Source organism: Plecotus auritus, assembly GCF_963455305.1.
Source record: "Plecotus auritus genome assembly, chromosome: 6".
NCBI lineage: Eukaryota > Metazoa > Chordata > Mammalia > Chiroptera > Vespertilionidae > Plecotus > Plecotus auritus.
In genome coordinates this window covers 177936254-177956426 of record NC_137773.1, presented here as the reverse complement: position 1 = coordinate 177956426, position 20173 = coordinate 177936254, and the positions used below count along the sequence as shown (strand labels likewise).

Below are 20173 nucleotides of genomic sequence, written 5' to 3'. Positions count from 1 at the left end.
AGGCAGCCCATCCATGATTCTCATCACCAATGTTTCTCTCTCTCTCTCTCTCCCTTTCTTTCTCTCTAAAAATAAAAGTATATTATTTTTAAAATAATAAAAACAGAAACCGTGTTGGGCCATCCCCCTGTCCCAAGCCCTCCCATCCTGCTACACACCCCACTTTCTCTCGTGTTTTCTCTTAATCCTCATGAGGATATTTTTTCCCTTTTCAGAGAGTGGAAGGGCGGGAGGGAGGAGAGAGAGAAACACGGATGTGAAAGAGACACCTCGACTGGTTGCCTCTCACATGAACCCCAACTGGAGGTAGGGAGGGAACCACAGCCCAGGTAGGTCCCTGACCGGAAATAGAACCTGCGACCCTTTGACCCTTTAACCCTTGGGTGCCTGAGCCAGCCATCTAACCCCTGGGCAAGGGGGGCCCGGGTTCTGACACTGGGTGGTCTGTTTCCTCTGCCTGGGACACACTTCCCTCCTCCACAGCACCAGACACTCCCGCGGCCACCTTATAGGTTTCAAGTTGAGGGTGAGGAGTGGGGTGCCATGTAGCCTTAAGGGCTGTTTGACCCACTCGCTGTCTCAGTCAGCCCTGACCAGGACAGGTCTCTGCAGTCCTGGGAGGGAGGGAAGCCTGGGAGAGGCCCCGAGGGTCTGAAGGAGGGGTCTCTGGGGACCTCCCATCTCTGCCTGGGGCGGGTCCAGCCACATGCCCCGCTGGAAGCCTGGGCCCAGGGAGCAGGGTTGGGGGCCCAGCCAAGCAGTGTGTGCAGGTGGCCTGTGTTTGGACACTGTGGACAGGAATGCTGGGCCTTGGAGAGGAGATGCCGGGGGTCCAGGAGAGGGGTGAGACTTGCTAAAATGGCACTCAGACCTGTGCTCCTGGCCCCAGGCTGTGCCCTGCTCCCTGGTGTCTGGTTCTGCAGTTCAAAACCTCCTGCCACACACACCCCTCCTCCCAGAAGCGCTCTCCCGGGGCTGCCCTGGCTGAAGGATAAGACGGCACGGTTGCCGGGGCCCAGGGCTGAATACTATGGTGACAGGTGGTGAGGCCGAGCGCCAACCTGCCCAGGACACCCCTCATGGCACAGCCATCGCCTGGGCCTTCACCAGAGCCCATTGCTGCCAGCAGCCAGAGCCTGGTGGCTGGCCCGCTATTGGTTCCAGGTCCTCTGACATCACAATGTCCAGCCAACGAGCTGCTGACCCGCCAGGAGTCCAGTGTCGTTCTTTCCAGAGGAGGTGCTGGGACACGGCGAGCGGACCCCAGAGCCATCGGCTAAGGTGACACGTGTCGGGGTCCTTTGGGGGTTACCTCAGGGTGCTAGGTTAGGGGACTGAGGACCAAGCCAAGAGGCTGTGGTGACTTTAAGACCCATGGAGGGGGCAGTGGCAAGGAGAATACTGCGGGGCCAGTAGGTGAGGAGGCTTCTGAGGGGTGGAAGAGGAGATGGCTGCCTGCCTCTGGCAAGGAAGACGGAGGGGGGGGAACGGGGGGTTAGAAGGTGAAGGGGGTAAATGGTGATGGAGACCCGACTGGGGGCGGTAAAAACACAATATACAGATGTTGTTATAGACTGTATATCTGAAATCTATATGATTTTATTAACCAATGTCACCCCAATAAATTCAATAAAAAAAAATGAGAGCAGCACTGTGTACAATTAGCAAAAGGGTTTGTATTAGGACATTTACACTCAGGGAAGAGAGGTATCTGCATCATCAAACATGGAATGTCGAAGAAACAGTTAAAATAAATAGACTCGGAGCGCGGTGGGGCTGGCTCAGGCGGGGACTCGAGGCCTCTGGGCGTCAGCTCCAGGCTGCAGAGGCCTCCCCCTGGCCACACTGGCTTCCTCCCGACACAGCACAGCTGTGCCCGGGACACAGAGGGTCAAGGGCCGGTGCCGTCGGCCAGCTCACTCCCCGCTCTCCTCAATGATCTCTGTGACAATGTCTATCAGGCTCTGGAGCCCGAAGATGTAGCCAGCATCCTGGCCCTCGTGCACGACGCTGTCCTCGCCGTACAGCCTGCAGGTGGTGTGTGCAAAGTCAATCATGCGCACGTCCACTGAGCTGGCGCCGAGGGGCTTGAAGGCATAGGCCCCAGCAGACTCGTCGGCCGACTCCTCGGACAGGTCCTCCAAGTCCTCCGCATCCGAGTCCAGCGCCACCTCGGGCCACTCCTTGCCGTCGTAGATGATGAGCAGGGAGCTGGAGTAGAAGCGGTACGACTCCTGTCGCTCCAGCACAGCCTTGAGCTCCGCCAGCTTCTGGAGCACGGGGCCCAGCAGCTCCCGGCGCAGGTACCGCCCGTTGTGGAAGAACTGGAAAAGCGCCTCCTTAAAGCCCTGCACCGACAGCTTCCGTCCATGGTACTTGTTCATGAACATGAGCTGCCCACTGCCCGCCTGGTACACCTGTGGGAGGGAGACCAGCAGGTCAGGGCTGACAGCCACCTCAAAGCCAGGCCCCTGGGGCGTGGCTGTGATAATAACAGCTCTGGACCAACCATACCCTCTAACTTGTTGGGTCACAGGAGACACTGTGCTTGCCAATCAACACCCAGGATACAACCCTCTGGCGTGGGTTCTGCCCCAGCTCCGTGTTCAGTGTACAATTGATGGAGAGGACCTAACCCGCTTGCCTTGCCCGTTCTCCTGTCCACAGACTGGACTCAGCCAGCCAGGCAGCCCAGAGGGGATGACCCAGGCATGCGTGCTTGCTTTTCTAACCAGAAAGTGTAACATTTAATCAAATCTGGTATCTTTTGAGAAAAAACAGGACTATGCCAAGGTAGGGGAGCGACAGCTGCCGGACGCCGCAGCCAGCCACACCATGCACCAGCTCTGCCTCACCTGCATGCCGCACAGGCGCACACCAATGACAGCGGAGGTGCTTTGCTGGCATTTTCGGATCTGGTTGGCTGCCTTCTCCTCTGAAGCATCGTCACCATGCTGGCGTGTCCCCATCTTGAGGTCCAGGACACAAGGTACCTCGTATCGGGAAGTGAGGTTCTCCAGTAAGATAAATTCTGAGTGCTTAAGGAAAACACCCTCTAAAGAGCAGGAGCTTTGCAAGGGCCTTCGGCACTCCACTCCCAGGGCACACGCCTGCACACAGTGCCCAGAGAAGCCTGGCACGCAGAGGGCCCCACCCGTCCTGCCATCTCCCACACCAGGAGCCCAAGGCTGACACCGGGCTAAAAGGCTCCCGGGCTGCGGGCTCCATCCCGTGTGGGGCGTGCAGGAGACAGCCGATCAATGATTCTCTCTCATCACTGACGTTTCTCTTTCACTCTCTCCATTCCTCTCTGAAATCAATAAAAATATATTTAAAGAAAATAAATGTGTCTTTCCCAGCTGCATACACTAAAAATGTCTAGAAATGATGACCAGATGCATGACGCCCCCCACACACAATTCCATCATGAAACGTGAAAATGAAATTAAAATCTCAGTGACCATAAACAGTTTTATTGGAATACAGCCATACTTATTCATTTACTATCTATGGCTGCTGTCATGCTACAACGACAGAGTTGTGACAGAGTATGTGGCCTGCAAGACCTAACATGTTTACTATTTGGAGCTTTAACTGGAAAGGTTTGCAGCCCCTGCCTCAGAGGAATGGTTAAATTCACTTCTGGAGCCAGAAACATACATGACCCTGGACTTCTTCCCATACCAGAAAGTAAGACAGCTATTACAACTATTGTGATTGTGTCCAAGTGACTCAGGAGCTTATTTTAAAAGTCTCCCACTGGCAAAGGTGAGATAATTTGAGCATCAATAAAGACAACTGCAATGAACTGAAACATGTCAAATATGTTTAAATTAATGGATTCATACTTATGCTAAACAACTCACAGGAAACCTTTGGAGGATGTTAAGAAACGGACTCCTTATTCCAAATACGGATCTAATAAATAAAGGGAGACTTTAATCTGCTTTTCCTGTATAAACTATACCTCAGGATAAGCACGGACTTAATGAGGAAAAGTTTTCTTTATAGGATTCCAGCTCATGAAGGCAGGAATGTCAAAATCAGAAAATCACCCAATGAGAGACACAGACCTAAGGACGAGACAAAAGAAAAAGACAACACCTGCTTCCTGGTGGACACCGCCATCTCTGAGGCTCTGGCCCCCACCCCACCCCACCCCACCCCACCCCACCCCACCGAACCTGAATCTGATCAAGCCTGAGGATAAAATGATCAACTTAATGGAAACAGAGGAGACGGAGTAACATGTAAGACACCGCAAGGATGTAATCAGTAAAACCCAGAGAGTGGGAAACTCTAGGAGACCTAGTCTCTTTAGCAAGAAATTTCTAAGAAAAAATAAGAAGGGTATTTAGAAAACCTTACATTTCAACCAAAGGCAACACGTGAGCCTCATCTAGATCCCCATTCATGGAGACTATCAATACAAGCTTACTCATGAGACAATCAGGAAAATGTGGACAGAAACTAGGGATTTCATAGGAAGGAATTATTGTCCCCTTTTTTAAGGAGTAGCAATGGTAATAATGTGTTAAAAGGCCCTGCTCTCTTAGAGATGCATGCTGGGTGCACACAGGGGCAACGTTACACCTGAGCCTTGCCTCCGAAGCAGGTCCGCTGTCGGGCTGGGTGGATATAGTCCTGAGAGTGGGTTTCCTGCCGAACCCGCCTAACTGGTACTTAAAGGTTCAACATGTATTATTTTTAACAGGTTTACATTTTTCCCTAATAAAATGTTAAAAAATAAAACACTTTTTTTTTTTTCCACACACACTCAATTCTGAGGAATTTCCCCCCACACGATTAAAACAAAAAAATCGAGCCCAGCTGGTGTGGCTCAGTGGTTGAACATCGACCCATGAACCAGGAGGTCATGGTCAGGGCACTTGCCCGGGTTGCAGGCTCAGTCCCCAGGAGGGGGCATGCAGGAGGCAGCTGATCAATGACTCTCTCATCACTGATGTTTCTATCTCTCCCCCTTCTCCATTCCTCTAAAATCAATAAAAACGTATTTTTAAAAAACCCATTACACATAGCTTGGTGGGTAAGGAGAGAAATAGAAATGGCCTGTGCTTTCTCCATGGGCCTGGAGCGGGGGTGGTCAGTCCGCCCCCACCTGACCCTTGGCAGAGAGCTGTGTTTGGGGACTTCTGAGGAGTCTAAAATACAAACCTGCCCCTTGTTCTCTAGGCCAAAGGCCTCCCGACGCAGACTGGTCCCTGACTGAGCAGCCACTCATCCCCCAAAACCTCTCAAAATGCCCCCCCTCTGCATTCCCAGAGCAGCTCTTGGCCTGAGGGCAGTGACTCTGCCCACAGCTGTCACACAGCAGCATCCCGGCACAACCAGGACTAACAGCTCATACCTTCTCTCCAAGCTCCCAGGGGCTCCTGACCACCCCCACCCCCACCCCACCCCACCCCAGACAGAGATGCCCTGTAAACAAAGGATACTGTACTGGTTCCGATGCTTTGCATTCTCCTTCATTCTCTGTAACTGTTGCTGGTGACACTTCATGCTCCAAGGGTTGTTGTATTTAAGCTGGGAACTTACATTCCCCTTCTTCTCTACACTGTAGTACAAGACTTCAGATTTCTTCAGCCACTCAAATTCTTCTTCTAACTTATGGCTATAAAGAGAGAAAGGATCGATAAATCACACTGTCTTATCAAAATTCAGGGCCAAAGGAAGCACAAAGGAACTTTCTAGAGTGATGAGAAGTTTGATGTCTTGATATGGTGCACATATCAAACACTTTAAAAAGGTACATGTCATTGTATGTATATTGTACCTCCGGAAAAATGACTTTTCTTTCTTTTTTTTAATTAAGAGGCCAGCTCACTGTTTTTCTACAGTACGGAGAACCTATGATGCAAGAACAGCCTTTGCCTCCCCACTCGCCCCCCAGGCAGCCTACACAGCCTCCTTCCTCACGGCAGTACCCCTGGTTCCTGGTGCGCCCAGGCTCCCTGGCTCCCAATGCTGGGGACGGGGAAATGGGAACTGAAATACCATGGCAATATCCAGCCTACTTACCTGCCTCATCCACACCTCCATTTGTATGTTTACACGCTCTGCCAAGGTGTGGCACTTGGAAGGCCCTGCCTAGGTGGATTCCTGAGGATGCCCAGCAGACCGGTTTTCTCCCACCATCAGTGACCAACCTGAACCAATGGCTGTCTTAGGCCTGCCACACCCCAGGACGCAGCGTAAGGACTGGCGCAGAGGAAGGTGCCTGAAATCCTTCCGTAGCTGCCGCCACAGCCACTTATCCAAACGTCACGATGTAATGCAGTCAAATGCAGAGAAGCCACGTGTGCCAGGAAAACCGGCCACTGAGTGACAAGGCACCTACTAAGTGCACGAAGTGCATCCTTAGGTCCAGGGCACTGAGCTGCAACTAGGGTCCCCCACCACGTCCCTCCCCGAGTCCAGGGTTCCCTCAGCTTATACCCACCTCTTCATTTTCTCCTCCTTCCAGTGCTGCCGCACCCAGTCCTTGGGGGTCTTTTCTGTCTCTAGGACATGATGTTTTTTGTTTGTCCACCTTAGGAGCTTACTTTTTGGTTCACAGTCTGAATTGTCTACACTGTCCACAGTTCCATGGTCCCCTTTTAATGGATATGCTATTAAGCACAAGTTCCTGTCTTCATCTTCATCAAAGCACACAGACACCACACCTAGAAGGGGGGTAAGGAGCAGAGAGGACTTTAATTTCACAGACGCAGAGAGAACTTTTAATTCCATGTATGTTATAAATAACATGATTGTAACATTTATGGTTTTCTCTTACCCTGTTCCTTAGTCTCTATGTTGCCAGAGGCCCCAAACTCATCTGCAAACCTAACAAATATCAGAACACTAGGAGAGATGACACCACACACGACAAGCGTTAGGGAGCAGACACAGCTGAGGCTTCCTCTCTGATGCACTCAGCAAGGCAAGAGCCAAAGAATTACAAGACACATTTTTCCATCATCGAAAACGTTTATTAATTTTTATGTAACCCTTCTAATTCTGAGAGAGGTGTAAACACATTTGCTCTTTATATCTTGGGAGGATTTTTAATGCCCTAAACAGAAACTCCGACGGCCTCAAGGCTTGCTTTATAGCAGAGCCGGAACCCAGGGACACAGGTGTGCCTGAGGCGTAAGAGCATCCAAGGGTAAGGAGCGACTGGGCAAGCAAAACGAAATGAAGGAGCAAGCAAAACAAACCACACAGCACAAGACACCCTAGCGAGGCTTCTTGCAGCACCCCCATACGGGAGGGGCCCCACGCCTCTTTGTCCTGCTCAAAGGTTGTTTTATTGGTCTCTGGAGATCTCATATCACAAAAGAACAAAATCAACACAAGGCAAGTAGGGCTGGGCTGGGGTACAGATGGTGGCGCCTCGCGAGCAGCTCTTCCCCCCTCCGGTCTCTAGCACCTGCGTGTGTAATCAGTCAGTCTCTGAGGAGGGGCTTGTCAACTGGCAGCTTTTCAGCAGGTGTCGACGCGCGCCTTACAACCGACTGGCTGAACACCTGTCCTCCCAGACCTCTCTGGCCCAGGATCACTCAATGTGCTCAGTCCTTGCTGCCCGCCCGCTGCAGGGGAATGCGTGCTCAGAGAGAGACGACACTTCTGAGGTGGTCCCCGGCTCTGGGCGCAGAGGAGCCGGGGTGGGGAATTCAGGGGCCACACTTCCCTGTGGCCATGGGGAAAGAACCAGGGGAAAAAGGGGGGCAGGGACGGCCAGCTAACAAAGGGCCTTTGGCTTTGTCCTGGAAAAAACAACAGAGAAGGACCAAGTGAGGGCCCCCAACTCTCCCACCCCCACATCACACATGCATATTCAGACAGTGAGGTGCCCAGCACACTCTGTCTTCAAAGAGTGTTTCAACAGTCCCAGAAGAACCCGAGTTGTTCAAGAGTCTTTTGTTTAACCAGACAATACAAATTTCACATTGATTTCCTGAATGGATTCTTCCTTAATTTACAAAGAACCCCACCTCCCCAGGAAAGAACACACCATGCTGGTGGCTGCTGCTGTCCCCCCAGAATGCATTATAAAAAGGCAGAGTCACCCTCTGGGAATCAGAAGGCTGCTGTAACAGGGCAATGTCAGGGACATTCCGTAACAGCACTGGGCTTCATAACAGCACTGGGCTCCAGCTCGTCGGCACAGGCCTCCCACTCCTGCATTCCATCTGACTCAACCTGCCCCGAGCCTACCTATCACCAGGGCTTCTGGTTTTCTGGAGGACAGAAAGCCGGCCGCAAGCCTTCTGGGAAAAATCCTCCCAGTCTTCCCGCTGGCCCTCCATGGAGACTATGGGTTACTGTGACTGAGAGACACTTGAACATAAAACACAACTACACTGTCACCAAAAACCAAAATAAACTCAAAGCAATCCACAAAACAAAAGACAATTGAGCAATCTTACCAGGACTTGAAAACTGAGGGTGTGAGGTGCTGGGCTGAGGGCCAAGAGGAGGAGGCGGCGGAGGGAAACACAGTGAGTGGGAGGGGTGAAGGCTCTGGGTATGGCTGCCACAGAGGTCACCACGCCTCACTTCGCCTCGCCTCACTTCTCCTCACCAGGCGCTGGTGACCCCTAGCAGCAGCGGGGGGCTCACCTTTGTACTGGGGAGTGAATCTGCGCATCTCAGCTGGGAGAGTCTCGTAGAACTGGTGCTCCCTCGGGACCAGGGGCTTGCACAGAGTCGTCTCGTTGAAGCGGAGCACACAAGAGTGCCCCCCGACCTGGTGGATGAAGGGCTCCAGCAGGACGCCCTTGGCGCGGGGCTCCACGTCCATGGCCCTGAAGGCTGGGCTCATCCTCCAGGGGCGAGCAACAGGGAGAAGGGGGAGGCGGCTGGGCCCAGCGGCCAGAGCTTCCTCCGTCTGTCTGTCGTCTGTCTGTGTTGGTGTCTGGCCTTGGCTCCTTGGTTGCGCACGACAGGACACTCTGCGGGAAGCAAACAGTGGCAGGAGTTGGAAGTGACCTGGGACGGCATCTGCCTTAGGGCCCTCCGCCTCCAGCAGCAAGACAAACAGACTGAGCTCTCAGAGGGCCCGCCCACCTCACCCACCGCCCGCCTCCTCCCTCGGATACAAACAAAGCCTGCTGGGTGAGGCCCAAGCAGCCCACGCTTAGGGACTGGGCTGGCTCCAGGTGCCTCTAAACAGCCCTTAACAGTGCGGGGCAAAACGTGAAGCCACAATGAGGGAAAGTCATCATTTCAAACCTAATATTCGGATTAAATCTTACTATTTTCTTTATTATTTTTTAAATATATTTTATTGATTTTTTAAAGAGAGGAAGGGAGAGGGATAGAGAGTTAGAAACATCGATGAGAGAGAAACATCCATCAGCTGCCTCCTGCACACCTCCCACTTGGGTTGTGCCCGCAACCAAGGTACATGCCCTTGACCGGAATCAAACCCGGGACCCTTGAGTCCGCAGGCCGATGCTCTATCCACTGAGCCAAACCGGTTAGGGCTAAATCTTACTATTTTCTAATAAAATTGTTAAACGGAAGGTAACTGATGTCCAAGTCTCTTTGTTAATTATATAATTTTCAATAAACTACTTTTTAGATAAGTTTTAGGTTCAAGACAAAATTAAGAGGAAGATAGATTTCCCATATAACCACCTGCCCCCATATATGCATGACTTTCCCATTATCAACACTCCCCCCCAGTGCAGTACATTTATTACAAATGAGAGGCCCGAATCGTGCAAGAGTAGGCCTTCCTTCCCCGGCTGCTGGCACTGGCTTCCCTCCGGCACCCGGACCCGGGCTGCTTCCCTTGGGCCGCCTGCAGGCACCCGGGACAAGGCTGGCTTCCCTCCGGCCCCAGCTTCTCAGGAAGGACCTCCGGAATGATGTCGGTCTAATTAGCATATTACCCTTTTATTATTATAGATTATTATTATAGGTGTATGATGATACACCTACATCATCATAGTTTACATTGGTGTTCACTGTTGGTCATTAATTAGGTTTTTATAAAATGCACTTAAAGGGAAAAACTGCTTCCACGTCATCGAGTAAGATTTACTTCCCCAGGGCGTCCAAACACACTGCCCCTATCAAGGCCAAATACATGCCCCAGTACCCTTATTTTTTTTTATTTTTTTTAAAAATATATTTTATTGATTTTTTACAGAGAGGAAGGGAGAGGGATAGAGAGTTAGAAACATTGATGAGAGAGAAACATCAATCAGCTGCCTCCTGCACACCCCCCACTGGGGACGTGCCCGCAACCAAGGTACATGCCCTTGACCGGAATCGAACCCGGGACCTTTCAGTCCGCAGGCTGACGCTCTATCCACTGAGCCAAACCGGTTTCGGCCCCAGTACCCTTAATTAGCGGTGGAGCTGGGGCCCAGCTTTAATGATTAACGTCTGTATCTAAAAACAACTGATCAAGGCTGTCTAACTCCCTTTAAAAAGATACACTGTTCTAGGTCACCAACTATTTTTATCAGTTCTCTCCTGATCTCCAAAGGCTGGGGCAGGCCTTTAAACCGAAGCTGTACTCCCAGGCAATCACAGCTCGCTCCCACTGGGAGGTCAGGGCCTTACACCCGACTTCGCATTCCCAAACACACCGGATCTCAGCAAAGCCCCTCCTCTGTGTGACTGTCAGCAGTGTCAGGGCCTGTCTGCTTTCTGTCTGTAATTTCCGGATACAGTCAGTACCAGCATTACCCACAGGGCTCGGGCTACGCTGCAGTGTCTGTACAGGGTTACTGGGTGCTCCTCTGCTTCCCATGACCCCCCGAGATGGTGGTGGTGAGGATGCCGGCTGGAAAAGTGCCACTGCCCTCTAAAGTGAGGAAAGCCCCCATTATGTGCCAGACTCGTTGCAGGATCAAACCTCATTTAGTCCTCACAGTACCTTCTAAGAGGCAGATCCTACTCTCCCTGTCGCCAACAATGAAGCTGACTCGGGGAGGGAAGCAAACTCATCCACAGTAAGAGACAGTAAGGCACAGCTCCCAAATGAACCTCCGTCTGCTGGCTGCTCCCACATGGCAGCCACCAGGGCCAGGGTCTCTGCCTTGACACAGCACTCCTACGTACTTGGGACACTTAGCTTGTCCTACGAGCGAGCTTCCACTATGTATTTATAGAGCCTATTTATAAAACACGTCAGGCGCCACTGAACAACAAGGGCACATTCTGAGAAATGCATCATCAGGCGATTCGGTCACTGTGCGAACATCAGAGGGCACGTTCACAAACCTAGATGGTACAGCCCTCCACACCCCTAGGCTGTACGGTACAGCCTATTGCTCCTAGGCTACAAGCCTGCACAGCATGTTACCGTACAAAACAACACGAGATTAACACACACAAGAGACAATCACGCGCCCAGCGGAGTGGCTCAGTGATGGAGCACTGACCCGTGCACCAGGAAGCCCCCAGTTCGAGTCCAGTCGGGGCAAACGCCTGGGTTGTGGATTTGGTCCCCAGTGGGGGTGTGCAGAGGTGTTTCTTATCCATGTTTCTATCTTTCTCTTCCTCTCTCTCTAAAATCAATACAAACATTTTTTTTTAAAAGAGAAAATTATGTAACCAAGAGGCGCTGTAAACACAAGATGTATGAAGCTGCTGCCAGCATAACATGCATACTTGTACAGAAAACCTTTGCGCTTTTTTTATTTTTTTAAATATATTTTATTGATTTTTTTTACAGAGGAAGGGAGAGGGATAGAGAGCTAGAAACATCGATGAGAGAGAAACATCGATCAGCTGCCTCCTGCACACCTCCTACTGGGGATGTGCCCGCAACCAAGGTACATGCCCTTGACCGGAATTGAACCCGGGACCCTTCAGTCCGCAGGCCGACGCTCTATCCACTGAGCCAAACCGGTTAGGGCAGGGCTGTGCTTTTTTTTAAATAAGCAGAAAGAGTACACTCTGAAGTAATGATAAAAAGTACAGCATAGTAAACATATAAACCAGTGACCGTCATTTATTGTCTTGTTAAGCATCATGCACTGTACATAATTGTATGTAACATCTTTTATACAACCGGCAGCTGGCTTGTTTACAACAGCATCACCACACACATGTGGGTAATGTGTTGCACTACAACGTTAACATGGCTAGAGGCCACAAGGTGACAGGAATTTTTCACTTCTATTATAATCCTACGGGACAGCCATCATATATGTGGTCTGTTGTTACCATCGTGTGGCACAGGACTAGAGAGGCAGTCCTCGGGTTACGTCGGACTCAACGTACATTGTTTCATGGTTACGTCGCCATATCCCATTTATTCATTAAAAAAAAAAAAGTTCCAGCCGAGGCCGGTTTGGCTCAGTGGATAGAGCGTCGGCCTGCGGACTGAGGGGTCCCGGGTTCGATTCCGGTCAAGGGCATGTACATTGGTTGCGGGCACATCCCCAGTGGGAGGTGTGCAGGAGGCAGCTGATCGATGTTTCTCTCTCATCCATGTTTCTAGCTCTCTATCCTTCTCCCTTCCTCTCTGTAAAATATCAATAAAATATATTTAAAAAAAAAAAAAAAAGTTCCATCATTTCTGTGTACGTACATATGTGCTTTATGTTTTTTATTATTTATTTACCACAAGTAAAGGTCAGGAATTGTTACCTTCCTTTTAAATTTTTTTTACTGTGTCACTTCATTACTGCTGTGTCTGTGCTCCATGTGAATGACGTAGGTGCTTATGTAGGTGGGTTCTGACTTAAGACGAAAATCGCTACCTCGAGCAGTAGGAACGGATCTCCGATGTAACCCGAGGACCTACTGTATATAACCTTTCACAGCGTTTAAACTGGTGTTCATTTCTTCCTTTCAGAGAAAACAGGCTGTGGACCCCAATTAAACTCAAGGGTTAGGAATTAATAAGCTTCCCTACAGGCAAAGTGCAGAAAACCAAAGGTCCTAATTTTTTAAAAATAGGTTTTTATTGATTTTAGTAAGAGAGGAAGGGAGAGGGAGAGTGAAACACTGATGTGAGAGAAAACCACTGATTATTGATCAAGTTGCCTCCTGCACAGCCCCTACTGGGGATCAAGCCCGCAACTCAGGCATGTGCCCAGACCGGCAAGCAAACGGTGACCTTGTGGTTCATGGGTCGATGCTCAACCAACTGAGCCATGACGGCCAGGGCCGAAGGCCCCGATTTCTCACCTGGCACTACCTTCTCATCAGCAGAGTAGCACTCAGGAGGGCATGTGCTCAAAGACACAACGCCCGCAACCAGCTCTACGGGTGAGCACAATCCTGGCATTCCAGGCTCTCTCCATAAGGTGGCGCTCTGAGATGCTGGGCCACACACTCCCCGTCTCAAGATCTGAGGGTGGTTCCCTCTCTTCTACTGAAAAGACCTCGTGAATAAGAGCAATTCCACAGGAAACCTACAGACTCATGGTGAGACTGCTGGTGCCCGAGCACGGACCAGCCACATCCAGGAGCCATCCTCTACAGCAGGGGTCCTCAAACTATGGCCCACGGCCACATGCGGCCCGCCGAGGACATGGATCCGGCCCGCCGGGTGCCGCTGCCTGTCCTGCTTAGCAGCCCACTCGTCCCGGGCCCGCAGTAATTATTAAACTGTGAGCGTATAAGACGCTCCTCACGGGCCAGGCTTTAGAAACATAATCCAAAAACCTTTCATAACAGTGTACAAAACCACTTTTGTTATCAGAGCAATGCTAACAACAATACAAATCCCTTCCCAGCTCTGTTCAAGATTCCTTAAATGTATTCAATTCAGAAGAAAACTATCTTTCCACACATTTCTTATCCATCCCCATCTCCAATGACAAACCCAAAACCAACGAAAACGAGTCCTTGCAGCAGCTCCCTGTAGAGCAGGGGTCCTCAAACTTTTTAAACAGGGGGCTTTGGAGGGCCGGACTATAGTTTAAAAAAAAAACTATGAACAAATTCCTATGCGCACTGCGGGCCCGGGACGAGTGGGCTGCTAAGCAGGACAGGCAGCGGCACCCGGCGGGCCGGATCCATGTCCTCGGCGGGCCACATGTGGCCGTGGGCCGTAGTTTGAGGACCCCTGCTGTAGAGGATGGCTCCTGGATGTGGCTGGAGGCTGAAAGGCAGGGTCAGGTCCCTGCCTCCTCTCCCAGGTCCTCAGTGTGCTCACAGCTGTGGGGATGATGTGGCACTTACCCCTCCCCGCAGCACCAGCTCTGGCAGTCCCCAGGACACGACTCCCCAGAGTCATCCTCTTGAGCAGAGAGGCAAGAAAAATAGGCTCAGCCAAAACCGGTGTGGCTCAGTGGATGGAGCGTCGGCCTGCGGACTGAAAGGTCCCAGGTTCGATTCCGGTCAAGGGCATGTACATTGGTTGCGGGCACATCCCCAGTGGGGGGTGTGCAGGAGGCAGCTGATCGATGTTTCTCTCTCATAGATGTTTCTAACTCTCTATCCCTCTTCCTTCCTCTCTGTAAAAAAATCAATAAAATATATTTAAAAAAAAAAAAAAAGAAAAATAGGCTCATTCTCACCTGAGCCACGTCTGATGACAGGAAACGCCCAAATGTAAGGCGGAATTACACTGCAGGGAGGTGATTGGATTACTCGGAGAAGGTCCCCATTAGTTTTACAGACTCGTTTGCTGATCTACAAAACAGAGAGGAGAGGGCTGGAGTGCATCTCTACCCTGTGGGCCATGTAACCAAATTGGTGTTTTAACCAAAAAGGAAAAACAAATAAATGTCAATGTAGTGCACGAATAAGGTGAGCCCTGTTTTGTGGTTCTTTCAGTTGTGTTCAGTTTCTCACTAGGAACGTAAGTACGCCTTCACTCTACAACGTGTTCCACGGGGCCGTACAGGCCCTGTCCCTGCAGGGAAATGAAGGATCGAAGTCGCCAGCAGCCTCCCAAGAAAAGCACCCCAAGCGCCTGCTCTGCGTCACCTGCTACTCCCTCCTGTTCCACATGCGGTGTGAGCAACGGGGTCGCTCACTGGTTTTCAAACATCTGAGTCCAAGGCCTAGTTTCCCGAGAACCCCGGGTAGTAACGGTTACCATGAAGTCCGTGCGATGGACAGGCCTGTACCTAGAGACACGGAATACCATAAAACACTGGCTCCAGGTGTATTACCTGCTAAACGTCCTGTATTACCTCACACATTTGTCCACGAAACCATGACCAGGTAAGAAACACAGCAGGATTCATCCTAGGCTAGGACACAGCTTTCTCCCACAATTCACGCCCCTAAATCTATGAAACTGGTTTAGGGATCTCCTGGAAACAGTTTATTAATATTCTTAACTTTTAAAATAAGACAGCTATGACTCCTGACAGCGCCGGGCCCCTAGCTCACATATCTAGAATTTAGTTAATGAGGCTCCACATGGGATCTGCTGGGGCTGCTTACGCTCCCTCCAGAAAAGCCCCAAGTTTGGGTAGACACAGGGGACAATGTGAGGCACACTAGCCTGATGGTGGGAAAGCAACCCTTACCCCCTGCCCCTCCTCTCCGTGAGCTCTCCCGTGGCCCCAGAGCCACTGCCTGGCACTGCACACATCCACACACACCCCAACTCCACCACCAGTGTCAGTCACTGGCACTCTCAAACACTGCTGGGGGAAATACAAGAAGATACCACCACTTATAAAGTTAAACATACACTTATTATATGACCCCGCAATCTTCCTCATATGCATTTACCTAAGAGAAATAAAAACAAATGTCTACACAAAGAATTGTACATGAGGGGTGGGGGTCTAGAAGAGATCAATGGGGGAAAAGGGAACATATGTAATACTCTGTCACAATGAAAGATTAAAATAAAAAGAATTGTACAGCCGAAACCGGTTTGGCTCAGTGGATAGAGCGTCGGCCTGCGGACTGAGGGGTCCCAGGTTCGATTCCGGTCAAGGGCACGTACCTTGGTTGCGGGCACATCCCCAGTGGGAGGTGTGCAGGAGGCAGCTGATCGATGTTTCTCTCTCATCGATGTTTCTAGCTCTCTATCCCTCTCTCTTCCTCTCTGTAAAATATCAAAATATTAAAAAAAAAAAAAAAAAAGAATTGTACATGAGGGGTGGGGGTCTAGAAGAGATCAATGGGGGAAAAGGGAACATATGTAATACTCTCACAATGAAAGATTAAAATAAAAAGAATTGTACATGAGAATGTTCACAGAGGCATTATTCACAATAGCCAAGAGGCAGAAACAACCCGATGCCCATCCAGCAGGTGAATGAATAAACCAGTTGTGGTATGTCATAGATCTGCATAATGGAATATTCATGAGAAGGAATGCATTGATACATGCAAAACCAAGATTAATCACAAGAACATTATGTGAAGTGGAAAAAGCCAGTCACATAAGATATACCGTGAAGTTCCATTTCTCGGAAATTCTAGAAAAAGCAAAACCATAGCAGCAGATGAGCAGCTGCCGGGAGCAGAGGCCGGGAACAGGACTGGCTGCCAAGGGGCATGCACACAGTCTGTGCTGCCACTGGGACAGTGACTACAGAAGTTTGTCAAAACTCACCAAATTATAGGCTTGAAACTGGTATTATTGTAGAGAAATTGTACTTCAATAAAGGGATTAAGTTTTACTTATACATTTCTTAATTTACAAAATTTTCATAATTACATACTATAATAACCAGAAAATATACTTTAAAAGGTCATAATGGCAGTATAACAATTTCTGTGTACAGATGCACTGGCTGATGTGTACCTCCGCATCCATTCTAACTGAGCTCACTGGCCTCACATTGAGTATCTTGCATCATCTGCACCAAGGTCGGTCTGAGTCACCATCTTGGTCAAAGAAGGGCTTCTTCTTTTCTGTGAAGGTACCCCTGATGCTGGACTTTCAGGGACAGCCATGCATTCCCTCATAAACCCAAGATTCCCAGTCAGGGCAGGTACCTGGGTTGCAGGCTCCTCCCCAGCCCGGGGTCCCTGCTTGGGGCCCGTGCAAGAAGCAACCAATTGTGTTCCTCTCACATCCATGTTTCTCTGTCTCTCCCTCTCTCTTCCACTCTCTCTAAAAATCAATGGAAAATATCCTCAGGTGAGGATTAAAAAATAAATAATAAAAACAAAAACATGCTTTAAAACGTAATCACACGAGTGTGATCATCTACTTACTTTTTACTATGCAAAAAATATGTTCAATTTAAGGTGATTATCTCATGAGGTAAAGCAACTTTAATTAAAGGGGATATTCTTCCCCAGTGCATCCCCTTTATGAGCCAAACAATGGAAACTTTTCACCTCAGCAAGCCAGCCTCAGGGAGGCTCAGGCTCAACCCAGTTGCCTGGAGACCAGGGACAGCTCTGGTGCTGACAGAAGTGCTGGCACCGCCTGCAAGGGCACCAGGAAGTTGCCCGGTCAGGTTGTCCCTTCCCCACACATCCCGCTGCTCAGGCAGCTGCAGGGCTGCTATCCAGTGCACCTGTCACTTCCAAAGCCCTGACTCCAGAAGTCTATTACATCTGCTGAACTCTCTTTACAATTATATCGCCTCTAGTCCTCGTTCTCATTGATGTCATTTCTAACAGTAACTGTGAATTCTACTTTAAATTCACAAGGCAAGTAAATCAATTGGAGTAACAGTTAAGGGTTCAAATGATTTTTCCTCCAAAGAAAAAGTTACTAACCAATCAACTGGCCGATTATGTCAAATATGATAGAGCATTAATTTTGCCCACTTTTTAAAAAAATGTATTTTTATTGATTTCAGAGAGGAAGGGGGAGGGAGAGAGAGAGAGAAACATCAATGATGAGAGAGAATCATGGATGGGCTGCCTCCTGCACGTCCCTCGCTGGGGATTGAGCCCCCAACCTGGGCATGTGCCCTTGACCAGAATCGAACCCGGGACTCTTCAGTCTGCAGGCCGACCTCTATTCACTGAGCCAAAGCAGCTAGGGCTAATTTTGCCCTCTTTTTAATGCTGACAGTGGCTAAAGTTAAAACAATAACATTACCCCGAAACTTCTCTTCAGATACGTAACACCAGGTTATAGGATGCAATTATATAAACCCCACAGCAGCAACCTATGGAAATAAGCATCTTAGTTCACTTAAAACGTTACCCTGCTTAAAAAAAAAAAAAAAAAAATGCAAGTACAACAAATATTTAAATACTAAAATTCACCAAAATTACTGTAATCATGGTGCTTTACAGAAACTACCATAAACTACTGGTTACCTGCAACGTTTTTGTTACCGCTTTTCAAAGGCCTCAGTACGTTTTCTTAAAGCTATTTTTATTCTTGATCTACGGACATTTCGCTACCAACATGTTGTTGTATTTGTTTGTTTCTGAAATCCTCACCGGAGGACATGTTTTTTACTGATTTTAGAGAAAGAGAGGAAGGGGGGAGACAAACACCCCTGCGAGAGAAACATGGACCCGCTGCCTCCCCCATCGCCGCGGGCCCGGATGGAGCCGCCACCTTTGGTGTCGCTGCCCCCACCTGAGCCCCGGCCAGGGCGCTACCAGACGCCCAGTTCCCAGCAGCGACCAGTTCTAGTTCCCGGGCACCGGATCCCACCGGTCTCTGTTTGCACGTCCACGGGGCCCATTTTCCGCTACGGCGGCTTTCTTCACCTGAGACCCAATCAGATGGCCGAGGGGAACGGAGCCTTCGGGTTGTTGTCCGAATAGAGAAAGCGCCCCGGCCGGGCGGCCCGTGTGGCTCGGGGCTGAGCGCCCACCAAGGAACCGGGAGGTCACGGCTCGGTTCCGGTCAGGGCACAGGGCCGGGCTGTGGGCGCGATCCCCAGTGGGGGGCGTGCAAGGAGGCAGCCGATCCACGATTCCCTCTCATCACTGATGTCTCTCTCTCTCCCCGCCCCCTCCCTTGCTCTCTGAAATCAATAAAAATATACTTTTTAAAAATAAAAAAAGGCGAAACCGGTGTGGCTCAGTGGATAGAGCGTCGGCCTGCGGACTGAAGGGTCCCGGGTTCGATTCCGGTCAAGGGCATGTACCTCGGTTGCGGGCACATCCCCGGTAGGAGGTGTGCAGGAGGCAGCTGATCGATGTTTCTAGCTCTCTATCCCTCTCCCTTCCTCTCTGTAAAATATCAATAAAATATATTTTTTAAAAAAATAAAATAAAATAAAAGAAAGCGTCCTCTGCCGCCCGGCGTGGCTCAGTAGCTGGAGCGTCGCCCCGCGCACCGGCAGGTGGCCGGGTGGACCCCGGGCCGTGCTGCCCGGGTCGCGGGCTCCATCCGGGCAGCGATGCCGCCGGGGGAACCCACTCTTGTTTCTCTCGCCCGCTCCCGTCCTCGCTCTCTGGAACATTCACCCACGGGAATGTTTTTAAAGGAAGAACGCATCCCCTGGGCGTCCCGGGGCTTCCCTGGAGAACGCGGTCGTGTGTGCAGATGTCCGCCCCCGACGCCAGCTGACAGGCCCAACGGCCACTCGGCCCTCAACATGGCGGCCCCGCGGCCGCCCCCGGGAACCGCACCTGCGGCGCCGGTGGACTCCGGCGAGGAGAGCGCCCTGCGTAACCCGCGGGCTGGTGAGCGCCCAGGTCCTGGGGAGATGCCCCCCAAGACCCGGGACCAGAGACGTCCTCCATGACCGGGGGGGATCCTGCACCCCGCAAACACCCGGGAGGGAGACCGCCCCCCAACAAGCAAGGAAGATCCTGCCCCTCAAAACCCTTGAAGCTCTTCCCCTCCAAGAACCTGAAGAGAGAACGTCTCTCTCAAATGACCCGGAGAAATACGGCCCCCAAAGACCCTGCGAATCTCCCATCGCCCGCCCCCGCCCCCGCCCCGCCATAATAGCGGGAGCCCCTCCCCAAATAACCCGGGGGTCCCCCTCGTGCCCGGAAACCTCACCCCACAACGGCTTGGAGAAACTCTCCCTCAAAGCTCTCGGGGCGACGAAGCCAGAGGCGAGGCGAGGCGAGGCGAGGCGGGCGTTACCTGAGGCCTCAGCCCGGTCCCGCGGTGCTTCCGTCCTATTGTTTCTCTCCCGTAAAGATGGCGGCGGCCTGGCCGAGCCCCGCCCCCAGCCTCCCTCCCGGCGACCCTCGCTATTGGCTCCCACCAGGAGCCCCGCTCGCGGATTGGGTGGTCCGAAAAGCGCTGTTGCTAGGGTGCCGGGGATTTCAGCAGCAGCTTCCGGGAGGGGCGGGGCAAAGGGCGGGGCACGGGGCGGGGCCTTGTCTACCTCCCCTGGAA

The 20173-nt window shown here is 51.0% G+C and overlaps 1 protein-coding gene across 2 annotated transcripts; it reads right to left on the bottom strand.

Moving 5' to 3' along the window:
- Positions 1-1579: 1579 nt before the first annotated feature.
- On the bottom strand, positions 1580-20015 carry IP6K2 (inositol hexakisphosphate kinase 2). Of its 2 annotated transcripts, none has more exons than XM_080673549.1 (6): positions 19916-20015; positions 8626-8957; positions 6461-6683; positions 5457-5632; positions 2856-3031; positions 1580-2417 (listed from the first exon to the last, which is right to left on the bottom strand). In XM_080673549.1, the coding sequence occupies exons 2-6, from the start codon at positions 8825-8827 to the stop codon at positions 1917-1919; spliced, it is 1278 nt and encodes a 425-aa protein (XP_080529675.1). In that variant the 5' UTR covers positions 8828-8957; positions 19916-20015; the 3' UTR covers positions 1580-1916. The 2 variants fall into 2 exon arrangements, with proteins under 2 accessions (XP_080529675.1, XP_080529676.1); XM_080673550.1 differs by having other exon boundaries at positions 19829-19974.
- Between the last annotated feature and the right edge of the window lie 158 nt (positions 20016-20173).

Excerpts from the sequence above, each read along its gene's own strand:
- IP6K2 (XM_080673549.1), bottom strand. The coding sequence starts at position 8,827 with ATGAGCCCAGCCTTCAGGGCCATGGACGTGGAGCCCCGCGCCAAGGGC. Across the intron at positions 3,032-5,456 it reads AAAGCATCGGAACCAGTACA|AATTTATCTTACTGGAGAAC; the intron begins GTATCCTTTGTT and ends TTAAGCACTCAG. Across the intron at positions 2,418-2,855 it reads TGCGCCTGTGCGGCATGCAG|GTGTACCAGGCGGGCAGTGG; the intron begins GTGAGGCAGAGC and ends TCCCTCCCACAG.